General features: G+C 48.7%; 1 protein-coding gene across 10 annotated transcripts in view; it reads left to right on the top strand.

Moving 5' to 3' along the window:
• Positions 1-25,175, top strand: part of LRP8 (LDL receptor related protein 8) — an 81,943-nt gene that overhangs the window by 50,672 nt on the left and 6,096 nt on the right. For 4 of the 10 annotated variants that reach the window (XM_044770820.2, XM_044770825.2, XM_014844324.3 and 1 more), the window contains 12 exons: positions 1,717-1,836; positions 1,911-2,036; positions 5,593-5,767; positions 7,817-8,044; positions 11,543-11,661; positions 11,914-12,053; positions 13,502-13,643; positions 14,628-14,780; positions 15,662-15,886; positions 18,194-18,262; positions 22,981-23,153; positions 24,140-24,316. In XM_044770820.2, coding sequence (XP_044626755.2) covers positions 1,717-1,836; positions 1,911-2,036; positions 5,593-5,767; positions 7,817-8,044; positions 11,543-11,661; positions 11,914-12,053; positions 13,502-13,643; positions 14,628-14,780; positions 15,662-15,886; positions 18,194-18,262; positions 22,981-23,153; positions 24,140-24,316 — 1,847 coding nt within the window. Of the gene's footprint in view, positions 1-392; positions 432-1,716; positions 1,837-1,910; positions 2,037-5,592; positions 5,768-7,816; positions 8,045-11,542; positions 11,662-11,913; positions 12,054-13,501; positions 13,644-14,627; positions 14,781-15,661; positions 15,887-18,193; positions 18,263-22,980; positions 23,154-24,139; positions 24,317-25,175 lie in introns of all 10 variants that reach the window. The other 6 variants (XM_044770823.2, XM_070509890.1, XM_044770832.2 and 3 more) reach the window with 4 other exon arrangements.

The raw sequence follows: 25,175 nt of genomic DNA on the forward strand, positions 1-25,175 counted from the left end.
TTCCTCTTTCATAGATGCCTGAGGCACCTTGAGCTCTCTCCTTTCCCCTTTCAGAGCCACCCTACACATGCCAGTCCATCAAGTGCTCAGTAAATACAGTTGTTGAGTTGCCACTACCTGCAAACGGGGAGGGAGGAAGTGAGTGGATGCATGAATGAGGCAGTGAGTAAGTGGGTGAACAAATGAATGGATGGTGCTGGGGGAATAATGTGGTATAGGAGTGGTCAGGGAAGGCTGGAGTGACAGATTCCTGGAGGTGGTGACCCAAGGAGACAACCCTAAAGCTACCATGGCTCAGCCCACCCCAAGAGCCTGGGGCTTCCCAGGGCTGGGCCTGGCTGAGTCACTCCTGGCCCCTCAGTCATGAGGTTGCTGTGGTCTTGTTCTTTCAGTTCCACCAACGTCCTGGGGAAACAGGAGGAGGCCCAGGGGTAAAGGGGAACATTCCCTAAGCATGGCTCAGGCTGGAGGTGGGGCCCCCAAAGCTGTGCATGGCCTAGGGTGGGAAGCTCAGACCAGCTGTGTTCATGGCCATGGCTGGCTCAGCTCAGCTCTGCTTCGCTTGGCTGGAGTGGTGGTGCATGAGCCTGGTGGGCAGAGGGGTGGTTTGGCACCTTCCCATGGTTTGCACAATTAACCCTCTGTGATTCTAAAGCTCAGAAGATGCTGTGAGAACTGAGTGAGCCTTGGTCCTAGCCTCCCTGACCTCCCCAAGGACCCTGCCAGAAGGTGGTGGGGGAGTGGAGGATGAGGGAAGCAGATGACCTCCTGGCATCCCTTCATTCCTTGAGGCAGGTGGTAGTCCCAGGACCGGGCCCATGACTAAGTGTGGGAACAGGGACAGGTGCTGAGAGCAGAGGAGGTGAAAAAAGTCCATCGCATTAGTTTGGGTAGAAGAGAACTGACTTAGCAACAGCTCTGTGCAGAAAAAGGCCTGGGAGTCTTAGATAACCACAAGCTCAGCAGGGGGCAACCTTTGTTGTTCAGACTCCTTCTGGGTGGCAGACTAGCTCTGGGCCCTGTCCAGCGAGTAACATGAACAGATGGAATGTATCCAGAGAAAGCCACCTGAATGGCAGGGGACCAGAAATCAGTGCTTTAAGGAGATTCTGAGGGAGCCATTGGACTGCAGCTAACCCCATGCAGCAGAGCTAGGAGTGGGAGCAGAGGCTACAGGGAGGCCGATCCTGTGAGGAAGAACTTTCTAACAGGCAGTGCTGTTCCAGGTGGAACTAGCTGCCTCAGGAGGGAAGTTGGCGCCCTGAGGCTGGAGATGTTTAAGCAAGGGCATTTCAGAAAAATTTTTGGGGTTTCCTGAGGGTTGATTATGGTACATCCAGGCCCCTTGAACTCTAAGGTCACGAGGAAGGAGGAGCTGTGTAAACGTGTTTGTGAAAGGAAAGAGCTTAGGTAGCCTAGCTGCCTCCAGCCTGGTAGTAGACAGAGCCCTGGCCTGAGAGGCAGAGGACCTGAGTTCTGGTTCCACTCTGTCCCTGTCTGTGTGTCTGGCCTTGAGCCAGGATCTGCCCCTCTCTGAACCTCCTCTTGCCCAGTCACCTGGTTAATGAGGCCGAGGTCTGATAAGGTTGCAGAGCATGCTGGCTCTGTGAGAATCCTGCTGCCCTAAGTCTCCGCTTCAGCTCTAGGCCCCACCCCTGTCCTGCCCCCACCCCCGTCTGGGCTCTTAGACCCTCAGGAGCCCACGTCCCTCCCCAGGGCTGAACGAGTGTCTGCACAACAATGGCGGCTGCTCCCACATCTGCACCGACCTCAAGATCGGCTTTGAGTGCACATGCCCAGCGGGCTACCGGCTCCTGGACCAGAAGACCTGTGGTGGTGAGACCCTCCCCTCACCCCCTCAAGCAGTGGCGGATCTTCCTGCTAGTTCTGACCACTTCTTCTCCCCACAGACATTGATGAGTGTGAGGACCCAGATGCCTGCAGCCAGATCTGTGTCAACTACAAGGGCTACTTTAAGTGCGAGTGCCACCCTGGCTACGAGATGGACACACTGACCAAGAACTGCAAGGCCGTCGGTATGGACACCCCAAGGTGGAGGGCGGGAGGGCAGCTCTGAGAGGGTACAGAAAGCAGCATGCTTCCACATATGTGACAAGCGGCTGTGCACGCACGTGCATGCACACACACACACACAGAAAGCAGATGGCACATACAGTGCTCAGAGTGCAAATATACGTTAGACACACAATGCACTGCACACTAACACCCACGCAGACACTGCACAGAGCCACCCAGTCAGCTCACAGAGATTGCACTTGCACAGTACACAACATACAGACACAGACTGGACCACGCACACTGCGCACACAGCATAGGCTGCCCACACAAAGAGCATGACATGCGCAGATCTTCACGTTGATCGGTTCAGCCAGCTGAATTCATTCATTTTATTCACTTCTTTACTGAACATCTCACATTGTTGTAGACACTGTTGGGATTCAGCAGTAAGCAAAATCCCTGCCTGCCCTCCTGGGACTTACATCCTCATGGGTGAGAAAGACAAGAAATCAGATAAAGAGATAAATACAGTGTATGGCAGATGGTGATGAGAGTTCAGGAGAAATATAACGTAAGGAAGGGACAGGGAAGTCCAGAAATGCAGTGGGTTACAGTTTTAGATAGAGCGGTCAGGGAAGCCCTCACTGAGGAGGGGACATCTGAGTAAAGACCTGAAGGAGGTGAAGGAGTGAGCCATGCACTTACCTGCAGGAACTGCATTTCAGGCCAAAGGAACAGAAAGTGCAAAGGCCCTAGGCAGGAGCATGCCTGGTGTCTTCGGATAACAATGAGGAAGCCAGTGCCACTGGAGCAAGGAGAATAGAAGGAACTGACGTCAGAGAGGTGACTGGGCAGGTCACAAGGGCCTTCGACCATTTTAAGAGCTGACTTGATTTCACTCTCAGTCAGCAGGAAGCCTTTGAGGGTTTTTTGGGGTTTTTTTAAAGATTTTATTTCTTTTTTTTCCTTTTTCTCCCCAAAGCCCCCCAGTACATAGTTGTATATTCTTCGTTGTGTGTCCTTCTGGTTGTGGCATGTGGGACGCTGCCTCAGCATGACTTGATGAACAGTGCCATGTCCACGCCCAGGATTTGAACCAACGAAACACTGGGCCGCCTGCAGCGGAGTGCGCGAACTTAACCAGTCGGCCACGGGGCCAGCCCCACCTTTGAGGGTTTTGAGTAGAGGAGGGACATGGTGTGCCTTACATTTTAACAGGCTCCCTCTGGTTGCTGTGTTGAGAATGGACTGTAGGGGGCAAGGGAGGAAGCAGGGAAACCATTTAAGAGGTTTTTGCACTATACTCATGGGCTGCATAATGACAGTTAAGTCAACAATGGACCCTATATATGACAGTGGTCCCATAAGATCTGTCCCACGTAGCCTGGGTGTGTAGTAGGCTGTACCGTCTATGTTTCTTTAAGTACACTCTGTGATGTTCACACGATGACCAAATTGCCTAACGACACATTTCTCAGAAGATATCCCATCACATGACTATAATCCAGAAGACAGGTAGGAGATGGTGGCTTGGACCAGAATGTTGCAGTGGGAGTAATGAGAAGGGGACAGACTGGATGGATCTATTTTGAAGGTCAGGCTTTCTTGTGAAGCAATAGGATTTGCTTATGAATTAAATGTGGGATGTGAGAGAAAACCAGGAGTCAAAGATGACTCCAAGGTTTTTGGCCATCAACTAGAAAAATAGGATTGCTATTTATGGATTTGGGAAAGATGGTGAGAAAAGCAGGTTTGGGGGAATATGAGATTGATTTGGACGTGTTAAATTTATGAAAACTATTCAGACATCTAAGAAGTATTGAGTAGGCAGTTGGATATATGAGTCTGGAGTTGAGATGCACAAATACAATACACAATGTATAAATTATAGCAATACAGCAGGCACGGTAATTGACATGCAGCCCATAAACCCAAAAAACATACCACCCAAACTATACAACACATACATTAGCACATCACAGGTAACATGCAACCTGTTTTTACCCCCACATGGGACACGTGATATTCACACGGATTATATACGTGCAGTGGAGACAAGACACAACTGCTCATGTATACACAGACCTCCCCCCCGCCAAATGAATATCTGAAGTGCAGTTACACAAAAACTCAAACCATAAACACACAGGGTTCCTGTCATAGTGACAGCTCTCAGTAAAAATCACTTCAAGATACCCTGTAGCCCAGCTCCTGCCTTCAGGAAGATAAAGTGTGTCACTACTCTCATTTGGGGATGGGGAAAATCACACTTTGTCAGTGGCAGAGCTGGGCCTTGAACCCTGCACTTGGAGCCCGATTTTCCTATGCTCTCTGTTGTACCACGCCCTCCCTCTCACCCCAACCTTGCTTTGAAATAGTTTCCATCACTACACACACGTCATAGCCCCAGCCCCAAGCCCCACATGGCTCTGTGCTGGTCCCATCCTGCCCCCGGGGAACATATTAGCCTGGCACAGATGGATAGTGACAGGGACCAGGTGGCCTGCAGAAGTGTCAGCTGGAAAACAAGAGGTGGAGAAGGCACAGGTAGCTCCAGGGACAGGTGTTGCCACTCACACAGTGTTGGTGCCTGAGAGTGGCCCGACACATCTGAACACAGGCTGAGGGAGTGGCAGCCTGTGCTGGGTGCTAGGCCCTCCTAGGCCTGTGGGACAGTGACCCTCCATGTAGAGCAGCCAGGAATGTCTGGGTCACTGATGCGCTTCCTAAAATCTCATCCTAAGTCTAAAAATGGGTTTGTGTTTACACGGGCAGTTGTACGTTGTCTCCATTGCATGTACATAATCTGTGTCATATATTACACACATCCTACCCCTGCTAGTGGCTCAGAATAAAGTGCAGACTCTTCACCAAGCTCACAGGACCTTTTGTGAGCTGGCCCTGCCAGCCTCTACAGCTGCATCTCTTGCCACGTCCCCAAATATACTCTGTATAAACTAAGGACTCACTCCAACCCCCTTGAATCTCCTCCCTTGAATCTCACCCCAGCCCTGATGTCTGCTCCACACTGTAGCCTCAGTCGTCCTCCTAAAATACTTAATGCTCACATCGCCCCTTCTTGAACATTGCAGTGGGGCCCTAAGCAGAGGAGGTGGTAGTTGCTGGGAAGAAATGCATTCTAGAAAGAGGGGATGACTTGAGCAAAGACCCCAGGGCAGCAAAGCTCTGCCATGGCTAAGGAATGACAGGTAGTCTGGGGGGTGGAATCAAGGTGTGTTAGGGAGGTGAGTGATGAGGCTGGAGGTAGAGCTTGGGGTCACACTGCAGAAGGCCTTCAGTGCCAGCCCAAAGAGGAAATAGGAATCATAAGAGATTTTGAGGGCCTTTGTGTCTAATAAAAAGGATAAAAATCCTTCTGGTATGCATGGTGCTTTGCATCTTATGATTTACGTACCCATTATTTCATCTACTCCTCTAACCTGTGAGGTAGGAATTGTCACCCCTATTTTATAGGAAAATGAGGCATCACCAGCAAACTATGACAGGGCCTTGCTCTCCAGACTCCCTGCCTCTTGCACTGATCCTTTCTCTCTCACCCTCCCTGCACGGCAGCCGGCAGAAGCCCGTCTCTAATCTTCACCAACCGGCACGAAGTACGGAGGATAGACCTGGTGAAGCGGGACTACTCGCGCCTCATCCCTATGCTCAAGAACGTCGTGGCACTGGATGTTGAAGTTGCCACCAATCGCATCTACTGGTGTGACCTCTCCTACCGCAAGATCTACAGGTGAGCAGTGGCAGGTGTCCTGCAGCCAGGCCTGGGTGGGAGCAGGGGCTGACAGAGGAGAAGGAGAAGGCTAGCCTCTGCACCCCCTTTGCCTCTAGGATTCCCCAGAACAGAGGTGGGGGTGTCAAGGGACGCAGGATCACAGGAGATAGGGAACTGCCAGGACTTCCCCACCCAGGGCTGGCCTAGGCTGAGGGCTCAGTTGAGGGAGTGGCTTTGAGCCCCACACACCTGGGCTTTGACTGACCTCTGCTGGCCTAGTGGGGCAGTGCAAGATACAGGAAGTATTCAGCCAGGGCAGAAAGGAAGAAATCCCTGGCTTTGGTGAGGAATTTCAAAGCAGCTCACATGTCCGTGTGTTGGATCCCGGGGACTCAAAAATGTCTCAGGCGTGGTCCTCTCTGGGGGTCCTACTTATAACATAGTGACATCCACTGTGATAATCAATGGGGGAAGTACAGAGGAGGCCTCTTACCCAATCTGGGGGTTGGGGAATCCTCCTGGATGGCACTACCCCTAGTCCAGCCCTCACACCACAGTCAGTGGACCGGCTCTCGGGAGGGCTCCTCACATACCCAAGGAGGCTCAGGCCTAGGTCCTTCTCAGATACCACAAGCCTGCCTCCTTGCCTATCTGGGCCCCCTTCTGGCAGCCTTCTCCTTTTTTACCCTGAGATCCACAAGGCAGGACTGCTGATGACCAGGCTCTGGGTAGTAGCCTGTTCAGAGAATGATGGGATGGAGGGATGGAAGCAAATATTCCCAAGTGCTCCTCACAGACAACTCAATGCCCACCACTTCCAACACCCAGAGACACACACTGAGTTCACACCCACCCACCCAGAAACAGCTAGAGCAGGGCCTGTCCAACAGTTATGACGGAAAGAGGCAGGATTTGATGACAGACTGGTTAAGGTGCTGAAGGAGGAAGAGCAAAAATGAACTCGCAGGTTCATTTTGGGAGTTTCTGTTTCTAGCTCGGGAGGTCTCGGGGATGGTGGTGGTGTTCTCAGAGATGGGAGCAGTGGAGGTGGGGGGAGTCTGTCTGTCTGTCTGTCTGTCTGTCTGGGGGAAGGGGAATGGGGATGAGCAGTTTTGGATGTGTTGACTTCAGGGTGTCCAGGGGACATCCGAGAGAGGCCAGTTGGCTTTACAATCTGGAGCCAATTGGGATGGGAAGGTCAGAGTTATGGATGGCAGTGGGCACTGTGGAACCAGTCGCCTGGAGAGAGGGTATGAGAGAGAAGCACTTGGGAGACAGACAGTCCTGCTAAGGTTGCCTCCTGAGCATCTACTCCGTTCTCAGCCCCTTCTCCATCCTCACGAGACAGTGCTTCTGCAGACCCTCTTTATCTCTCCCCTGAATGCTGGACGCTGTAACAGCCTCCTCACCAGCCTCCCCACCCCAATCCCTCGCCTTCAGTCCAGCTCATGTTCCACAGGTGCCACAGTGATCTAACATGCCCATCTGACCCTGTCCTCCAGCCTGTTCACTTACCTCTCCAGGATAAAATCCCGACTTAGCATGGCCTGCAGAGCCTGTCAGGGTGGGGCCCCCACCTGCATTCACTCCCAGTCTTACATCCCACGTATCCAGCTCTACTCCCACTGAATATATCACTATTCCAGAATAAACACCTCTGGGCAAGTGCACATGCTGTTCCCTCTGCTTTCTGTTGTTTGTGTTCCTGGTACATGACTCCTTCAGGACCCAACTACAAAGCTTTCTCCAAACCTCCAGGATGATGTAGTCTCCATTTCTTTGCTGCTATAGCCTCAAATGCTTTCTGTAATCATACTGTACTATAATTATCTGGCTGTAAATTTCTGTCCCCTGCTAAACAGCTCCAGGCCAGAGGCTCTGGCTGATTCAAGCCTATGTCCTTACCCTGGTGGCCCAGGGAATATGTTGAACAGAAATTAGCCAAGTTCCTCTGAAATCCACTGCCAGGGCCCAGAGGGAAGAGAGAGAGGGGAAGGGTGCGCAGGCAGCTCCAGATGGACCTGTGGGTGGGACACCTGCCCCATGGCCAGCTCTGGTTGCTCCTAGTGCCTACATGGACAAGGCCAGTGACCCGGCAGAGCAGGAGGTCCTCATTGACGAGCAGCTGCACTCTCCAGAGGGCCTGGCCGTGGACTGGGTCCACAAGCACATCTACTGGACTGACTCAGGCAATAAGACCATCTCAGTGGCCACGGTCGATGGCGGCCGCCGACACACTCTCTTCAGCCGTGACCTCAGCGAACCCCGGGCCATTGCTGTCGACCCTCTGCAAGGGTGAGTGTTCCCACTCCAAACCTCCCATTCTCTCACTGCAAGTGCTCAGTCCTCATGTGTCTGTCACAAGAGCTATCTTTTTTCTTTTTCTTTCCTTTTTGTTTTTTGTGAGGAAGATTGGCCCTGAGCTAACATCTGTGGCCAATCTTCCTCTTCTTTTTTTCCTCCCCAAAGCCCCAGTACATAGTTGTATATCCCAGTTGTAGGTTATTCTAGTTCTTCTATGTGGGACACTGCCTCAGCATGGCTTGATGAGTGGTGTGTAGGTCCGCACCCAGGATCCAAACTGGCAAATCCCAGGCCGCCGAAGTGGAGCACATGAACTTAACCACTTGGCTGCTGGGCCAGCCCCACAAGAGCTATCTCGAGGGCTTTGGAAGGCCCTGGGCCACTCAGACACAGCCCATGGGCAAGAAAGTCCATGTGGGCCCCTCAGCCTGTTAAACCCTGACCAAGGGTTCTTTGGACACTTGTTGCCAGAGTTCTCCCGAGACGCCACTGTGCACTCATCATATCATAGAATCAGAGCATCTCGGAGCAGAAGAGGGCTCTAGAGATTGCCTTGTAGAAGCTCCCAGGGCAGGAAGTCTTTCCTCAGGCTGGGGCATGCTGCAGGGGGGCATGCAGGGCTGCTCACGTACGTCCAGAGAGGGCGCTCATTACTTCCCGTAGGGCCTGTTTAATTTGGGGGCAGCTCTGCCCATTAGAAAGTGGGTTTTTTTTCCCTCATATTCCCAAATTTGTCTCCCTTTGACTTCCTCCATTGGCCTCTCCAGTCACATCAAACAAGTCTACTCCTTGCCCTGCAGGACAGCCAGCGAGATTTGAGGACCATGATCACTGGGTCTTCTCTGTTCCAGGCTGCCCAACTCCATCCTCACCTCTGTTGCCCACAGTCTCTGGGCCCCTCACCACCCAGGCTGCCTTGCTCTGGCCACACCTCCACATTGAGAGCAGGGTTTCTGAACAGAGCAGGACCCCCTCCCTCCCTCAGTGGGAATGTGCTAAAATGGCAGGGTTTTCTAGCAGCTGCATCATCTTAAGTTTACTGGGATCCCCAGCTTCTTCCTCCTGTTGTTTCCATAATTGTTGAACAGGGATAAGAAAACCCTCTTCTTCCAGTGAGGGCAGCTGGGGCGAGGGGGGCCACCTGAGAGGATGTGAGAGCCTTGGGAAGTGACTGACAGCTACTGTTGAATGAGCATGTGTCAGGTGCACACAGCACAGTACTAGGCACTCTACACATGCTGTAGTAGGGAGGGTCACCTTCAGAGCATTAGCCAGCCAGAGGCAACCCTGTTAGAGGGGAGTCAGGAGGACAAATATCCTGACCTCTGTCTGCTCCTTCTCTCCCTCCAATATTTTGCTGAACACAACTGAAAGCCAGAAGGCTAGGGAGCCAAACCCATTGATGGTGGTTCCCATATGGGTCAGCTTGTTGTTGTACAGAGCATAATGCAGATGAGGAGAGAGTGAATCCAAAGAGGCAAATGGAAGGTATCCAGGACAACCACTCAGCCCCCTAGCCCGGGGCGTGACACCAGCTTTCAGCAGAGGCAGTTTTGGGGAGGATTAAGGACACAGGCTTTAGAGTCCAGCTTGAATTTGAGTTTGAAGCCTGGCTCCACTACTTATTAACAGTGTGAACTTAGGGAAGTCAACCCGTCTGAGCCACAATTTACTCATCTAAAAAGGGACTAATAATTATACCCTTCTGTGGCAGCTGTGAGGCTAAAATGAAAACATTACTTTGTTCAACAAATATTAAATAAGGACCTGTTATATGCCATATGTGATCTACCTGCCAGGTATAAACTGAGGAAGAAGACAGACAAGAGCCTGCCCTCAATGGAGCTTACAGACTGTGGGGGAAGCAGGCAGTAAACAAACAGGCCACACTACGTGAAAGCAGCCCTCAGTAACCAGTGTGTATGTGCTGCGGAGGGAAAGAACAGGGGCTTTAGGAGATAACAGCAGGGAGAAGCTGCTGTCATTGAGGGCTCAGAGAAAGAGTCTCTACTGAAAAGACCTTTATACTAACCAGAGAAAGAGGGGGGGCCAGAGGCTTTCGAAGGCCTGTAGTGAGAAAGGCTTGGTGCCCTGGAGGAACCAAGAGAAATCCTATGGGGCAGGTGTGGAGTTTGGAAGGGAGATGGGGGGTGGTGGCAGGAGAGACAGCCAAAGAGGGAGGCAGGGGCCTGCTCATGCAGAGCCCTGTCAGCTGTGGTAAGGATTTGGGATTTTATTTTAAGAGCAATAGGAGAAGCCACCATAAAGTTTAAAAACAGGAGAGTGATAGAACTTAAAAGTTCTCATCATGGGGCCAGCCCGGTGGCATAGTGGTTAAGGGCGCACACTCTGCTTCAGCAGCCAGGGTTTGCAGGTTCAGATCCCGGGTGCGGAGCTATATACCGCTCATCAAAGCATGCTGTGGTGGTGTCCCACATACAAAATAGAGCAAGACTGGCACAGATGTTAGCTCAGCGACCATCTCCCTCACCACACTCACACAAAATGTTCTCATCACAAGAAAAAAAATTGTAACTATGTATGGTGATGGATGTTAACTAGACTTATTATGATGACCATGTCACAATATACACAAATGTCGAATCATTATGTTGTACACTTGAAACTAATTAATGTTATATGTCAATTATATCTCAATTTCAAAAAAAAAGGAGAGTGGCAACTTATTTCCATTTTTAAAAGCTCATTTTGCCTGCTCTGTAGGAACAGATTAGAGGGACAGTGATCACTGCATTTGTAAGTACACGAGGTGGAACCACTCAGCCCAGAGCCTGACACCTAGTGAGTGCTCAGTAAGCATTCAAGAAAAGAGAGCAAGCCGGCCCTGATGGGCTAGTGGTTAAAGTTCCATGCTCACCACTTCAGCAGCCCAGGTTCACTTCCTGGGTAAGAGCCACACCACCCGTCTATAGTTGCCATGCTGTGGTGGCGGCTCATGTAGAAGAGCTAGAACAACTTACAACTAGGGTATACAACTATGTACTGGGGCTTTGGGGAGGGAAAAAAAAGAGGAAGATCGGCAACAGATGTTAGCTGAAGGCTATTCTTTCCCTGCAAAAATAAAAAGAGAGAGAGAGAGAGAAGGCCTGGACAGAGTTCTAGCTGTATGACCCTGGGTAGATCATCTACTTTCTCCTCTATAGAACAGGAAAGTAAGAGAGGGTCGACAAGGGCCCTTCCCACTCTGGCAGGCTAGGGCTCTAGTGGGAGCTGCCCAAAGTGGGAAAGAGGGGCACACAGGCTGTTCAGCTGAGGCTGGGTGGACTCGGGGAACACAGGCTTCCCTAGGCATTCAGATGAAAAGTGCCTACCAACTCTAAGACTTGATGGTTCCAGTGGATTTCAAAGGTCTTCCCAGTCCCCACTAAGCACAATCTTCAACATTCAGTGGGTCATTGAGCCCCTGTGACTCACCACCCCAATCACATCCCCTGACAAGAAGCCCAATTGGGTTCTTCTCTGTTTTAGGTTCATGTATTGGTCTGACTGGGGGTACCAGGCCAAGATCGAGAAGTCTGGGCTCAACGGTGTGGACCGGCAAACACTGGTGTCAGACAATATTGAGTGGCCCAATGGAATCACCCTGGGTGAGCCTGCCTTCCCTGGATTGGGAACCTGTTATAGCACCTGGTCCTGGCCACGTCTGGAGCTCCATGGGTCTTGTGTCTGTGTCCCTTCATAGTGCCAGTGCCTGTTTTTTCCTGATGGTTGTCCCAGGCTGGCCTCAGTCTGAGGCCTAGCCCGGAGATCTGGGCAGGGAGGGGGTACAAAGGAGCAGAGATCCAGCCTACAGTCGCAGGCTCGTGACCTGATCCCCCATCTCCTTTTTCCTCCCAAAGATTTGCTGAACCAGCGCTTGTACTGGGTGGACTCCAAGCTGCACCAGCTGTCCAGCATTGACTTCAGCGGAGGCAACAGAAAGATGCTGATTTCCTCCCCTGACTTCCTGAGCCATCCTTTTGGGATAGCTGTGTTTGAGGTGAGCCCTGTGAGGGGAGGCATGGCCCCATCAGGAAGCTGAAGCTTAGAAAAGGCTTATTCAAATAGGATGACTCCCTGAGACTTGTCCAAATGGAAACAAAGGGATAGGGAAGCCAACTGACTTGTTTGTACACAATTTGTGAGCTGCCCACAAACAAAGGCTCTGCAGCTCATGTCCACCTGGCAGCCTTTCCTGTGCTTCCTTCCCGAGGCCCCTCTCTCAGAGCTCTTCTCACAGGTGAGTTGCTAGACCATGTATGTTTCCTTTGTGTACCCTCAGCACCCAGTACTGTACCCACATGTACAGAAGGGATCCAATAAAGGGAGGGAGAGAAGAAGGAATATACATTTCCTTACTATTATTTACTATTGGAAATGGCCTGAGAGGTTCTATTCAATTCAGCACACTTTCACTGACCTTTGCTGGACCCCGGGGTCATAGAAGTGAATCAGACATTATCCCAGTCCTCAAGAAGCTCCCAGGAGGGTGAAGAGTCAAGACCCTCCTCTGTTCTGACACTAACAACCTTTCTCCTTGGGAAATGGGGAAGCCAGAACCAGCCAAGTTCTCACACATACCTCTTCCTCAAAACTAACTCTGCCACCAAGGGGAGGGAAAGCAAGGGGACAGTGGTCTGTGGTGGGCACTGACAATATCTGCTTGGAGTGACATCACCCAGCACCACTCTGAATTTGTGGGCAAAGCCCCACCTCCAAGTCCAGCCCTTTCTTCAAAAGACAGGTGTGTTTGGACATGTGTATGTGCTTGTGCATACATGTAGCGTGTATGTGTAAAATATATGTATATGCATGTGTATACATAAATGCATCCATTTAAAAATGTGCGTTCCTGTATGTGCTGGTACTTGTGAGTGTTAGTATGTATACCAATACTTAGGTGCTTATTTAGGGACAAGTGTGCCTGTGTGTGTAGATGAGCATGTGGGTATGTTTCTGGATCTGTGTAGGAGGCTGCATGGCTGAACCTGTAAATGTGGGTTTGCCAACACATGCACATCTAGGCTTATGTGGGCTAACCACTGGATGCATACATGTGTATATCCGGAGGCTGTAGGAGACCCAGCCGAGAATAGTTCTCAGTAGCTCATACATCCCGTCCAATCTTCGTCCCAGGCCCCAGTAATGGTAATAGCTATAGAGACCCAACCTTGAGTTTCTGCTGGACCCCAGAAAGCAGGCCTAGCTCAGCATTAATGAGTAGCTTTCAGGCCAAAGCATGTAATCAGTGAATAACCTTCTGAGACAGAAGGGAACCAGAGCCTACGCCATAGATCAGAGGCTGAGTGCCACTCTAAATCTGTGACCAGGAGAGCTCAGGGAAGATGTCAGGGCAGTTCTTCTGACTGTGGTTTGGGGCTGAGCCCTCAGATTGAGGTCATGGGTTTAGGCTGTAGGCCTCCCATCCCCTGCATCTGTACCCCACAGGACAAGGTGTTCTGGACAGACCTGGAGAATGAGGCCATTTTCAGTGCAAATCGGCTCAATGGCCTAGAAATCTCCGTCCTAGCTGAGAACCTCAATAACCCACATGACATTGTCATCTTCCATGAGCTGAAGCAGCCAAGAGGTGAGCCTTCCCTGGTCCCAAGTCCCCTGCCCATGTCCCTTCCCTCCACTAGGCAGGCTGTGTTCACATCACGTCACGTCTCAGCACCCTCAGGAGTAATAGCAACAATCCCTCTTGCTGGGAGAGTGCTCTGCTGCCACATATTTTCTCTCATTTTGCCTCAAGCTCTTCGTGAAATAAGGCTGGATATAAATAAATACATAATGTCCATTTTTGCCAATCCTACAAAGTGTGGGTTTTACTGTTCTCATATAACAATTGAGGAAACTGTAGCTCCGAGAGGTAAAATAATGTTAGCAGTTGGCACAACTAAAACGTAACTTAGGTCTATCTGATTCCAGAGCTCCTTCTGCTGTGAAGGGGCACACTGCTTCTCCTTTATCACTTGTACCCATTTTGCAGTATTACAGGCTAACATATCTTAGGGCCATACAGTAAGTCAGCTTGTTGGATGGGAATAGAGGCCAGGAATCTCATACTAGGTTGTCCCCTCCTCTATCACTAGGATATACTCGTTCTAACTGTAGCTGAGGTGCTGGCTGCCAGGGTGAAGGTGGGAAAGCATAGAGGAGTAAGGAGATATGGTGGGGTGCCTGATTCTAGATCTAGAAATTTAAGAAAGAAAGAGACATGGCATATGTCATAGGGGGTAAAAAACCATGGACTTGGGAATCCAACAGACCTCAACTTAAATTCTGCCTCTAAAATTACTAGAGGTATAGCTTTGAAAGGGCTGTGCTCTTCGAGCCCAAGTGTCTTTTATCTGTCAATCTGGGGTATAACACCCACCTCTCAGAGTTGTCGTCAGGATTAAATGAAAGCGTGGGGATAAGGGGAAGGGAAGTGCTGGAAGAGACCCAATAGAAGTAGTAGAGAAAGTTTTTTGGGGAAGCCAAGGGGGAAGGGCCTCACCCTCGGGAGGAGGGAAGACCTGGCATGTCCCATCTGTGTCCCAGCTCTCTCTCAATCTCTCCCCCACATTAGCTGCAGATGCCTGCGAGCTGAGTGCCCAGCCCAATGGAGGCTGTGAGTACTTGTGCCTTCCTGCTCCTCAGCTCTCCGGCCACTCTCCCAAGTACACGTGTGCCTGTCCTGACACAATGTGGCTGGGCCCAGACATGAAGAGGTGCTACCGAGGTAAGCAGACCTACCAGGAGGGTAGCCCCTGGCAATACCAGGCCCAATCCTGCTGAAATCTTCCTTGGCTTCCGGCACACCACATGCTCCTGGTTTTCCTGCATCTTCTCTGGCTACTTGTTGCCTTTGCAGGCTCCTCTTCCTTACCTTCCTTGAATGCCGGTGTCCCCCAGGGTCCTTCTGAGGCTTTCTCTTCTCACTCCCAAGAAAAATGCACATCTACATATAACATTTTAAATGCAGTTTCAGGGGGTTTCTGGAACTCCTTGAAGACCTCAAATTGAGAACCCTTGATCCCTGTGGCTTCAGCTACTATTTATATGCAGGCGACTATGAGCTTACCTATTTCTCATGTAGAACTTAACACACTACATAGAAGCCCTTTTGTGATATGATTGGGACTAATAGTCAGTTAATACTTCAACCATATAAATTTATATTCATTCCCCAATCTTTATGTAGGGCCAAGGCCTTTGTTTGAGCTTAAGTGTGCTGCATTATTTATGATTTCCAGATTAAACTGTTTAAAATGGAGGGAGAATGTAAACCTAATGATGTAACAATATGCATGTAAAATCCTTCTAGATTTCTGTAATTTCCCCTCCTCCCAGTATTTTACAGCAGTCTTGCCCACATCTAATTCTACAGCATTATTTTTTTTAATGACATCTTTATCAAATCAATGTGCAGTATAAACACAGACAAAGTGCTTGGGATTCAGCTAAGGAAACGATCACAGCCCACTCAGGTAGATTAGGGAATGCTTCACAGAGGGGGCATTTGAGCCGAGCCATGAGAATGAGTTCAGAAGTATAATAAAGAGGCAGTAATTTAGACACAAAATTCTCTGTCCAAGTGACCTCATGGTGTTTCCCCTCCAGCACCTCAATCTACCTCAACTACGACGTTAGCTTCTACCACGACGAGGACAGTAGCCGACACCACAGGAGCCCCTGGGACCACCATCCACAGCCCCACCAACCAGAACCACAGCACAGAGACACCGAGCCTGGCAGCTGCGGTCCCAAGCTCAGTTAGTGTCCCCAGGGCTCCCAGCATCAGCCCGTCTACCCCAAGCCCTGCAACCAGCAACCACTCCCAGCACTGTAAGGAAATGAGTTCTGCCTTCTTTCATGACATGGGAGGGGTCCTAGGGAAGCCAGGATGGGGGATCTGTGGGAAGAAGAGACTGTACCAGAGCTGAATCTTGGCTATCTATGAGGAGGAAGCAGAGGGAGGCAGAGTGCCCACCTGCGATTTAGGAGTCTTAGGAGCCCCTAGCTTACAGAGGGTCTTGAGGGAAGCTACTTCCTGCCTCTGAGCCTCAGTTTCCTCATCTACAAACGGGGAATAATAATAACCCTTCCCTTCCCTGCTTCACAAAACTGCCATGAGAGGCAAAGGAGGTGGTGTAAACAGAAGTGCTCACGCACACAGCCTCTGCTGACTCTGGGTGTGTCTGTGTGTCACGCATTACTGACGTGTGTATGAGGGAGTGTCCCTCCGATTTGGAAACTTCAAAAGCTCTGGTCTCAGTTCTCGGCACCCTGGCAGGTTCCCCAGATCGTAATATCCGTGACTATGAACTGCTTGTGCCTCTTTCCAAACCCTGGGATGAGAATAATTAAGTTCACCACGTACTAAATCATCAGGAACAGTAATTGTCACTGCTGGAAATATTCCATCTCATTAACCAGCAAATACCTTTTTAACTGAGTTACCTGCCAGGGGGAGTTTATTTAAGAGGATAAACTACCTTTTAAACTTTTCCCATACATGCATGGCCCACAAACCGAGCAGCTTGGCAGCACCTTTCCAGTTGGGCCTATCTGCCAGCAGAAGCTGGTTTTCAGAGTTGAGCACTTACCCTGAAGGTGGAGAGGTGGAGTCCTCTCAGCTGGGGCAGAGCCTCCGACCGGGGAGTCTCCCCGCTGGCTCCATCACGCTGTATGCTTGAACATCACTGTCTAGCATCTGCTCGGGCCCGGAGTGGGAGGACAGCAGCATTTCCACAGTAAGCTTTGTAAGCAGTGCGGCTCTTCTCTCCCCTTCGTGACTAGGTGCCCTTACAGACACCTGGAGAAACAGACACACTGAGCGGAGGGCACCTGGGCCATTGCCAGGGGCAGTCAACTCCTCTCTTGGAGCAAATGTAGCTGACAGCTCCTCTTCATGCCTCAGAGGGCTGTCATGAGGCTCCAAGGGAAAAATGCGTTTTAAACTACAAAGTGCTGTACAAATGTTACGATGAAGATTGTTGTAAGAGTGAAAAAGATAGCACAACGTACTTTTTAAAAAATACAGTACAGGGGCTGGCTCCGTGGCCGAGTGGTTAAGTTCACGTGCTCTGCTGCAGCGGCCCAGGGTTCGGATCCTGGGCGCAGACATGGCACAACTAGTCAGCCCACGTTGAGGCGGCGTCCCATATCCCACACGTAGAAGGACCTGCAACTAAGATATACAACTGTGTACCGGGGGGGCGGGGGGAAGGTTTGGGAAATAAAGCAGGAAAAAAAAAAAAAAAGATTGGCAACAGTTGTTAGCCTAGGTGCCAATCTTTAAAAGAAAAAAGAAAAATACAGTACACTTTCCGTGCACTTTTCAGTTTAGAATGAACATTTACATACCCTATTTCATTTAGGCCTCACAACCACCCCTACCCTTCTCCCTGCCCTCTTTGAATTAGGCAAGGCTGTGCCAGGCACTATGCTAAGTAAGCATTTTCCGTGAATTATGTCATTTAATCTTCACAATATTCCTAGGAGGTAGGTAAGATCATTATCCCCACTTTAAAGATACAGAAATATAATATTTATAAGATATAATAATAACTTTCCCAAGGTCACACAAGTAGTGAGTAGTAGAGCCGGGATTTGAACCAAAGAAGTCTGACCCAGGAGCCCGTGCTCTTGATTTCACTATACTATACTATGTCTCATTTGACTTACTTGTTAGAAATAAACTGATAATGCAGATGGACAGATGCACCAGAAACAACAGAGATGAAGCAACAGATACTAGCTGAGAAAGACAATTGCCCCAGTTAGTCAGCATCATAAAAACCTAAGTGCGCACTCTGCCAAGCACAGCCACAGCTTCCTACCACCATGATACTGTGGAAAGGGTAAGAGACTCAGGTCACAAGTCCTGGGTTTGAGTCCCAGCTCTGCCACTTAACTGTGAGTCCCTAAAACCCCAATAAGACTCAATTTCCCCATCTATAAAATGGAGATAACCTCTGTTCTGCTCACCTCACAGATGGATCTGGAAAGATGGAATTACTAAGCATTAGCCAGGATCATCATTTTGGAATAAGGGCAAGAAGCAGTTGGATGGTTCTTCCTGCTTGAGGCCAGCAAGGACTTGGACTCACAGTGATGGAGCATCATTCTGCAAATGTTTGTGTTTTGCAGATGGGAATGAAGGCGGCAAGATGGACTCAACCGTCACTGCTGCTGTCATTGGGATCATTGTGCCCATGGGTGAGTGCGGCCCCAAGTCACTGGGGGGAAAGGAGAGACCCTGCCCAGGATCTGGGGAAAAGCACTAGGATAGAGCACTTAGCACACAACCTGGCCCATTGGCTTTTTCTGCCCTGGGAGCTTTCCTGCTCATCTCTCAGTGCTGATTTAATTTGGTTTCTCAGCTTGGCACACAAGGCCCTGCAGGACCTGGCCCCAGGCAACCATCCAGATGCATCCCCATTACCCCTCATTCACACTCTGCATGCCAGCCACTGAAGCCAAACTGTAGGCTCCATGGGGACAGGGCTGGTGTCTCGGTTGCTTGCCACTCTCCTCAGCTCCCAGCAGTGTCTGGCACATGGTAGGAAATAAAATATTTGTTAGATTAATGAGTAGAGCTACTTGCCATTCCTTTAATCATGCTATCTTGCTTTCCTTCTGTTTGGTTTTCAACAAACATTTATCAAGCAGCTGTAATGTAGGAGACTCTGTGATAAGGGGCGGGAGCATGGTTAAAAATGAATAAGACATGGTTCCGGTCCTTGAAAAGTTTATAGTCTTGTCAGAGAGACACACATAGACCAGATAATTTGATTATGACATGGTAAGTCCTAAAATTAAGCCATATGTGGTTCAGTGGAAGTGTCGAGGAAGCACTTACCTTGGGATTGAGAGAGAAGGGAAGCGGAGAGGGAAAGTTTCCTAGTGGAAATGATATTTGAGCTGAGGCAGCCAAGTGAAGAAGGGTCAAGCAGTGAAGACAGTATAAGCAAAGCCAGGAACGGGAAATGGCATGGAGGGTGGGGTGGATTTGGAATTAGGAGGAGTTCAGGATGGCCAGAATATAACATTTAGTTAAACCTCGCAGAGAGCCATGGGGCTGATGCGCTCTCTCCCACCCCAGTAGTTCACATAGTATCCCCTGCATCCCACCTCTCATACCAGTCTCATCTCTTGGCGGGATCTTTGAATTGTGATTGTCCATTCATAGGTTTATCTCCCCTACTTGCCCATGAGTACCTCAAGGACAAGGACTCTGCCCTTTTATCCTAGGAATCCCCAATATGGTGGTAAGTTAGTGAGTGTTTCAAAAAGTTCACTATGTAAGAGACTGTGCCAAGTTGCAAGGATCCAGGGAAGAAAAAGATAAAAGACTTTAAGAGCTTTCAGTCTTTAATCAGACTCAGTCATAAAAAAGTGGGTGCCAGCCTGGTGGCATAGTGATTAAGTTCGGGCATTCCACTTCGGTGGCCCAGGGTCTGCAGGTTCGGATCCTGGGTGCAGACCTACACACTGCTCATCAAGCCATGCTGTGGTGGTGACTCACATACAAAATAGAGGAAGACTGGCACAGATGTTAGCTCAGCGACAATCTTCCTCAAGCAAAAAGAGGAAGATTGGCAAAAGATGTGAGCTCAGGGCCAATCTTTGTCACCAAAAAAAAAAGAAGAAAAGTGATACAAGAGAGCTGTTAATACATATTATAATGTGCTATAAGAGAAGCACAGTTCTCTGTGGAGGAGAGGAAGAGGTGCTTCTGGAGAAGATGGCATTTGACTTGGCCTTGAAATGCTTCAACAGTAAAGATGATAGTGAGACTATTCCAGACTTATTTTGAGTGGTTTTGTTCTTAGCGCCATCAAGTCAATTCCAACTGCCCGTGCTCCTGTGTACAGCAGAGCTGAAGCCTGCCCAGTCTTTCTGTGCCATCCTCTCACCTTCTGGTGCTGTTCAGACAGTGCTCTACTGCTATTTGTAGGGTTTTCATGGCCAACTTTTTGGGAAGTGGATGGCCAGGTCCTTCTTCCAGTCTGTCTTAGTCTAGAAGCTCTGCCAAAACCTGTCCGCCATGGGTGACCCTGCTGGTATTTGAAATACCAGCGGCATAGTTTTCAGCATCACAGCAACATGCCACCACCACCACAGTATGACAACCGATAGATGGGTGGTATGGTCCCCTGACTGGAGACAAACCCGGCTGCAGTGGCGAGAGTCCTGCAACTGAACCAGCAGACCACCAGGGCTGGCTATTTTGGGTGGATGGAGTGGAAAATACTCTGAGCATTGTTTAGTGAAAGAAAAATCACCCCCTTTCCTGCCATCCTCTGCTCTACATACAGAAGGGCATGTGTGTGCTGCTTCCCTCATATAATCAGTATTTTTAATTTCTGCTAGTCTGCAGGGTGAAAGATGAGTATTCTTTCCCTGATACTTCCCTGTGAGACAGAGTATCTTTTCTAACTTTATTGGCCATTTACATTACATCGTTTATGAATTGCCTATTCAGTCTTTTCTAATTTCTCTATTGGTTCTTTGTCTTATTCTTATTTGTAGAAATATTTATACGTAATTAATGTTAAACCTTTGTAATGTATGTTACAAATATTTTCTCCCATAGGCCACTTGATTTTTAAATTTGTTTATGGTATCTTTTACCATGCATAAATTAAAAATTTTTAAGTATCAGTTTTGTTCATCTTTTGTGTTATGATTTCTGGGTTTTGTGTCTTAGGAAGGTCTGCCTCACTCTAAATTATTAAAATATCTCCCTATATATTTTTGTACTACTTTAAACATTTTTTAGTATTTAGATATTAATCCATTTGCAATTTATTTTAGAGTACGGTGTGAGATAGAGATTTAACTCTATTTTTTCTACATGCCTGTCTAGTTTTCCCAAGACCAATATTGAAATAGTCCCTCCTTTTCTTCTGACTTGAATTGTCAACTTTATTATAAACTATTTGCCCATATGTACTTTGATCTGCTTCTAGGCTGTTTATTCTCCTCCATCAATTATCTGTCTATTCCTATATATTAGAAACACAACTTTGTGATATGTTTTAATATCTAATAGGGCATTATTATTCTTGCAACATTTTCTTAGCTATTTTTATTCAATTTCTCTTCTAGGTGAACTTTAGAATCATCTTGTTGGGGCCTGTCTGGTGGCACAGCGGTTAAGTGCACATGTTCTGCTTCAGCGGCCCAGGGTTCACTGGTTGGAATCCCGGGTGTGGACATGGCACTGGTTGGCAAGCCGTGCTGTGGCAGCCATCCCACATATAAAGCAGAGGAAGCTGGGCACGGATGTGAGCTGAGGGCCAGTCTTCCTCAGCAAAAAGAGGAGGATTGGCAGCAGTTAGCTCAGGGCTAATCTTCCTCAAAAAAAAGAATCATCTTGTTAATTCTTTTTTTTTTAAGATTGGCACCTGAGCCAATCTTGCCAGTCTTTCTTTTTTTCTTCTTCTTCTTCTCCCCAAAGCCCCCCAGCACATAGCTGTATATTCTAGTTGTAGCTCCTTCTGGTTGTGCTATGTGGGATGCCACCTCAACGTGGCCTGATGAGTGTTGCCATGTCCGCACCCAGGATCTGAACCAAGGAAACCCCGGGCTGCTGAAGCCGAGCGTGCAAACTTAAATCACTCGGCCACGGGGCCAGCACCTCATCTTATTAATTCTATAAAAATTATGATGGAATCTTATGATTTGGATATATAAATTGACGTGGGGAGAATTTACGTTTTTACCATGTCAAAGCTTCCTATTTGAGAAGCTTTCTCTGTCTCTCCATTTGAGCCTTTTGTCATGTCCTTCAGTAGAATTTTATAGATCATATAGGACTTGCACATTTCTTAGTGAGTTATCCCAGGTATTTCATAGTTGGTTGGGCTATTATGAACGTGTTCTTATTCCATTCCATTGTCTAATTGGTTATTGCTGATTAATAAGAAAGCTATTGATTTTTTATGTTTATTCGTGATGAACTAAAATTATTTCTAACAGTTTTTCATTTGCTTTCCTAAGATTTTCTAAACACACAATATCTGTTAATAGTAGCAGTTCAGTTTTCCCTTTCCCATATGTGTACCCTTCACTTCTTTACCCGGTCTTACTGCATAGCTAGACCTCTGCAACAGTAAATAGTAGCAGTGATAACAGGCATCCTTGCCTTCTTCCTGTCTTTAATGGGTATCAATTATTATAATCTTATCAAAGTAGACACCCCCTCTATAGCAGCCTGGATAGCTGTCATGCGGCTTCCACTTGAATGCTCAGGGTGGTTGCTTACTATCTTAGGAAGCTGCTTGTCCCATTTTGCCCAGCTCTGTGAGAGAACTTCTTCCTTTACTCATCAATATTTTCATTTATTCTAACTCAGAGCCTATGTTTCCCCACTGTGGCCCCTTCTAGAAATGCTTCTCTTCTTGCAAAGCCCCAGCTTTGGAAAGAAACACCCCACTCCATCCTCTGCCCTCCAGCTGTGGGAGAGAATGGTTTTCTTAGAGAATTCCAGGGAAGCAGCAGCATTAGGGCAAAGGTGTGGTGAAGAAATTCACTCATTCACTCAGCATATGTTACTGAACACCTACTCAGTGCTAGGCACCAGACATACAGAGATAAATAAGTCACAGTCCCCGCCCTCAAAGAGCTCAGTCCAGTTGGGGGTACACATAAATAAAGGATGATACTGTGGTCTGGGAACGCAGGTGAGGGAAAGACTGACCACCTTGAGAAGTTGAGGAAGACTTCACATCTGAGCTGGATCTTGAAGGATGAATAGTTAATGAAGGGAGAGATGGGAAAAGGGCTTCCAAGTAGTAGAAAAAGAACACACAGAAACAGGGCCTGACAAACAAGGGGCCGTAAAGTTGGAGAGGTGGCAAGAAACGTACTGACGCCTGAGCAATGGGCCGGAGCCTGCTGGAGGTCCAATGTAATGTGTCTTCCTCCAGCGGTAATTGCCCTGCTGTGCATGAGTGGCTACCTGATCTGGAGAAACTGGAAGCGGAAGAACACCAAGAGCATGAATTTCGACAACCCAGTGTACAGGAAAACAACAGAAGAAGAGGATGAGGATGAGCTCCACATAGGGAGGACTGCTCAGATTGGCCATGTCTATCCTGCAGTAAGTATTCTCTGCTGGAAGAGTTCTTTCCTTCCTTTCCTCCTTCTTCCTTCTCTCTCTTCCTTCTTTCTCTCCCTCCCCCCTTCTTCAAACCTTTATCAGGAACCTACCATGTGCCAGGCACTGTTCTAGGCTCTGGGGACACAGAAATGCTGGCGGGGGGGGGGGGGGGGCTGTTAGAAGGGTATCAGGATACCTTGTACCTAGAGGCTTATCCTTAAATAAAGAAGTCAAATGTCTTTCTTTCTGCTGAGTAAGTTTTCAGAACCCTTGGCCTGGAAGGGTACTTGGCCATTCAACTTGAATGTATTCATTTCAGCAAACACTGTATGCTGGTTATGTGCCAAGCACTGCGTTAGAAATCAAGTGTTCAAGACGAAGGACGGAATACACTTGCTCCCTAGGAGCTGGCGGTAGAGTTAGAGACAGTCACGTACTATTGTACAACCGTGTGCCAGGTGCCATGGTAGAAGCTCAGGAGTTCCTCTTCTAGGAAGCTTTCCCTGGTTTCTTTGTTCTCCCACAGCCTCTCTCCGTCACAGCACTGTCACACTGTAGTCTACTTGTGTTTTTACTCGTTGGTCTCCCCACTAGACCGTGAGCTCCTTGAGGACAGGATTATCTGATTAATGTTTCCCTGGTGCCTAGCCCAGCATAGCTGGCTACTAGTAAATATGTGTTGAACAAAAGCTATGGAAACATCAACAAGGGAGCTGTTAATTCTATTGGGGAAATCAGGCAGGGAATGCCTCACAGAGGAGGTGACAGATGAACTATGTCCCTGAAAGATTAATAGCAGTTTTGCAGGTAGAGAAGGAGGAACATGGCATTCCAGAAAGAAGCATGTGCAAAGGCTGAGAGGCACAACAGGGTATGGCTTGTCGGGGGAGCAAGGACCATAAAGTGGTTGGAGATGTCATGATTGTATAGCAGAGTCAGGGGGCTGAGTATGACCTCATAGGTCATCCAGTCCATCCCCCTGTCAGGCAATCAGCAGCTTTGATCACCCACTGTGGGCAGAGCCCTGTCTTGGGGAGACCAGAGAACTGGAAGACCCAGCCCCTGCCCTCAAGGAGCTTTTTGTCTTGCCGGGGGAACCAAGGTCACAGCTGCACCAACTCCCGAAGAACCCTCTTTCCGAGCTGCCTGTCGTCAAGTGCAAGGTAGGGCAGTGCCACTCCGAGTCTGAGGGGCTGGTGAGTGAGGGCGTGCACCTAGGCAGGTGCAGTCAGTCCTAGAAGGCTTTCTGGTTCTGGAAGGCTGCAGATTCTAAGCTGGGGGTTCGGGCAAAGAGGAAAGATGGGTTAGTTGCAGACCGAGGAAATGATGTGTGGAAGAAATGACCAAGTATGGGGCAGGGCAAACTGAATTGCTGCTGAAGCAAATTATTCATGAAGGGGAGACATGGGAAATGAAGTTGAGCAAGTGAGGAGGGTTAGCAGATCGCCTCAAGGATCCTTAACCCCGGCCAATCCACACATACAGTTGCTTAACCAATTTTCAACGATCAGAGAGGGCACAGTGGAAGAAGCATTGAGCTTATGGTAAGAGGATGCCTCCCAGTTTCACTACTCCACAGCCCTGTGATCTTAGTCACTTCTCTCTGCTCACTGTTATTTGTAAAATGGGAATAATAACTCCCATTGCGTCTGCCTCCTAAATTTGTAAAGTTCAAGCAAGACAGCACATGTGAGAGTGCTTTGTGAGTTATAAAGCACTGTGCACATGTAAAGTGGCATTGTTTCCAGAGAAGGAAATAACCACTCAGGAGGAGCTAATCCTGACGAATTTACGGCCTAAGGAATAAGCTCCCGCCAGCTGCACAGACATAGAGCAGGGGAGTGTGGAAATCGGCATTTAGTGAGAACCTACCATGTGTCACACACTACTCAGTGTTTTGTGTACATTTTCTCATTTAGTGTTCACAATGACCTTATAAAGTTCATGTTATTAGCCCCATTTTGCAGATGAGGAAACTAAGACTCAGAGAAATTGAATAACTCGCCTAGGGTCACAACTAGG

Source organism: Equus asinus, chromosome 5 (assembly GCF_041296235.1).
Source record: "Equus asinus isolate D_3611 breed Donkey chromosome 5, EquAss-T2T_v2, whole genome shotgun sequence".
NCBI lineage: Eukaryota > Metazoa > Chordata > Mammalia > Perissodactyla > Equidae > Equus > Equus asinus.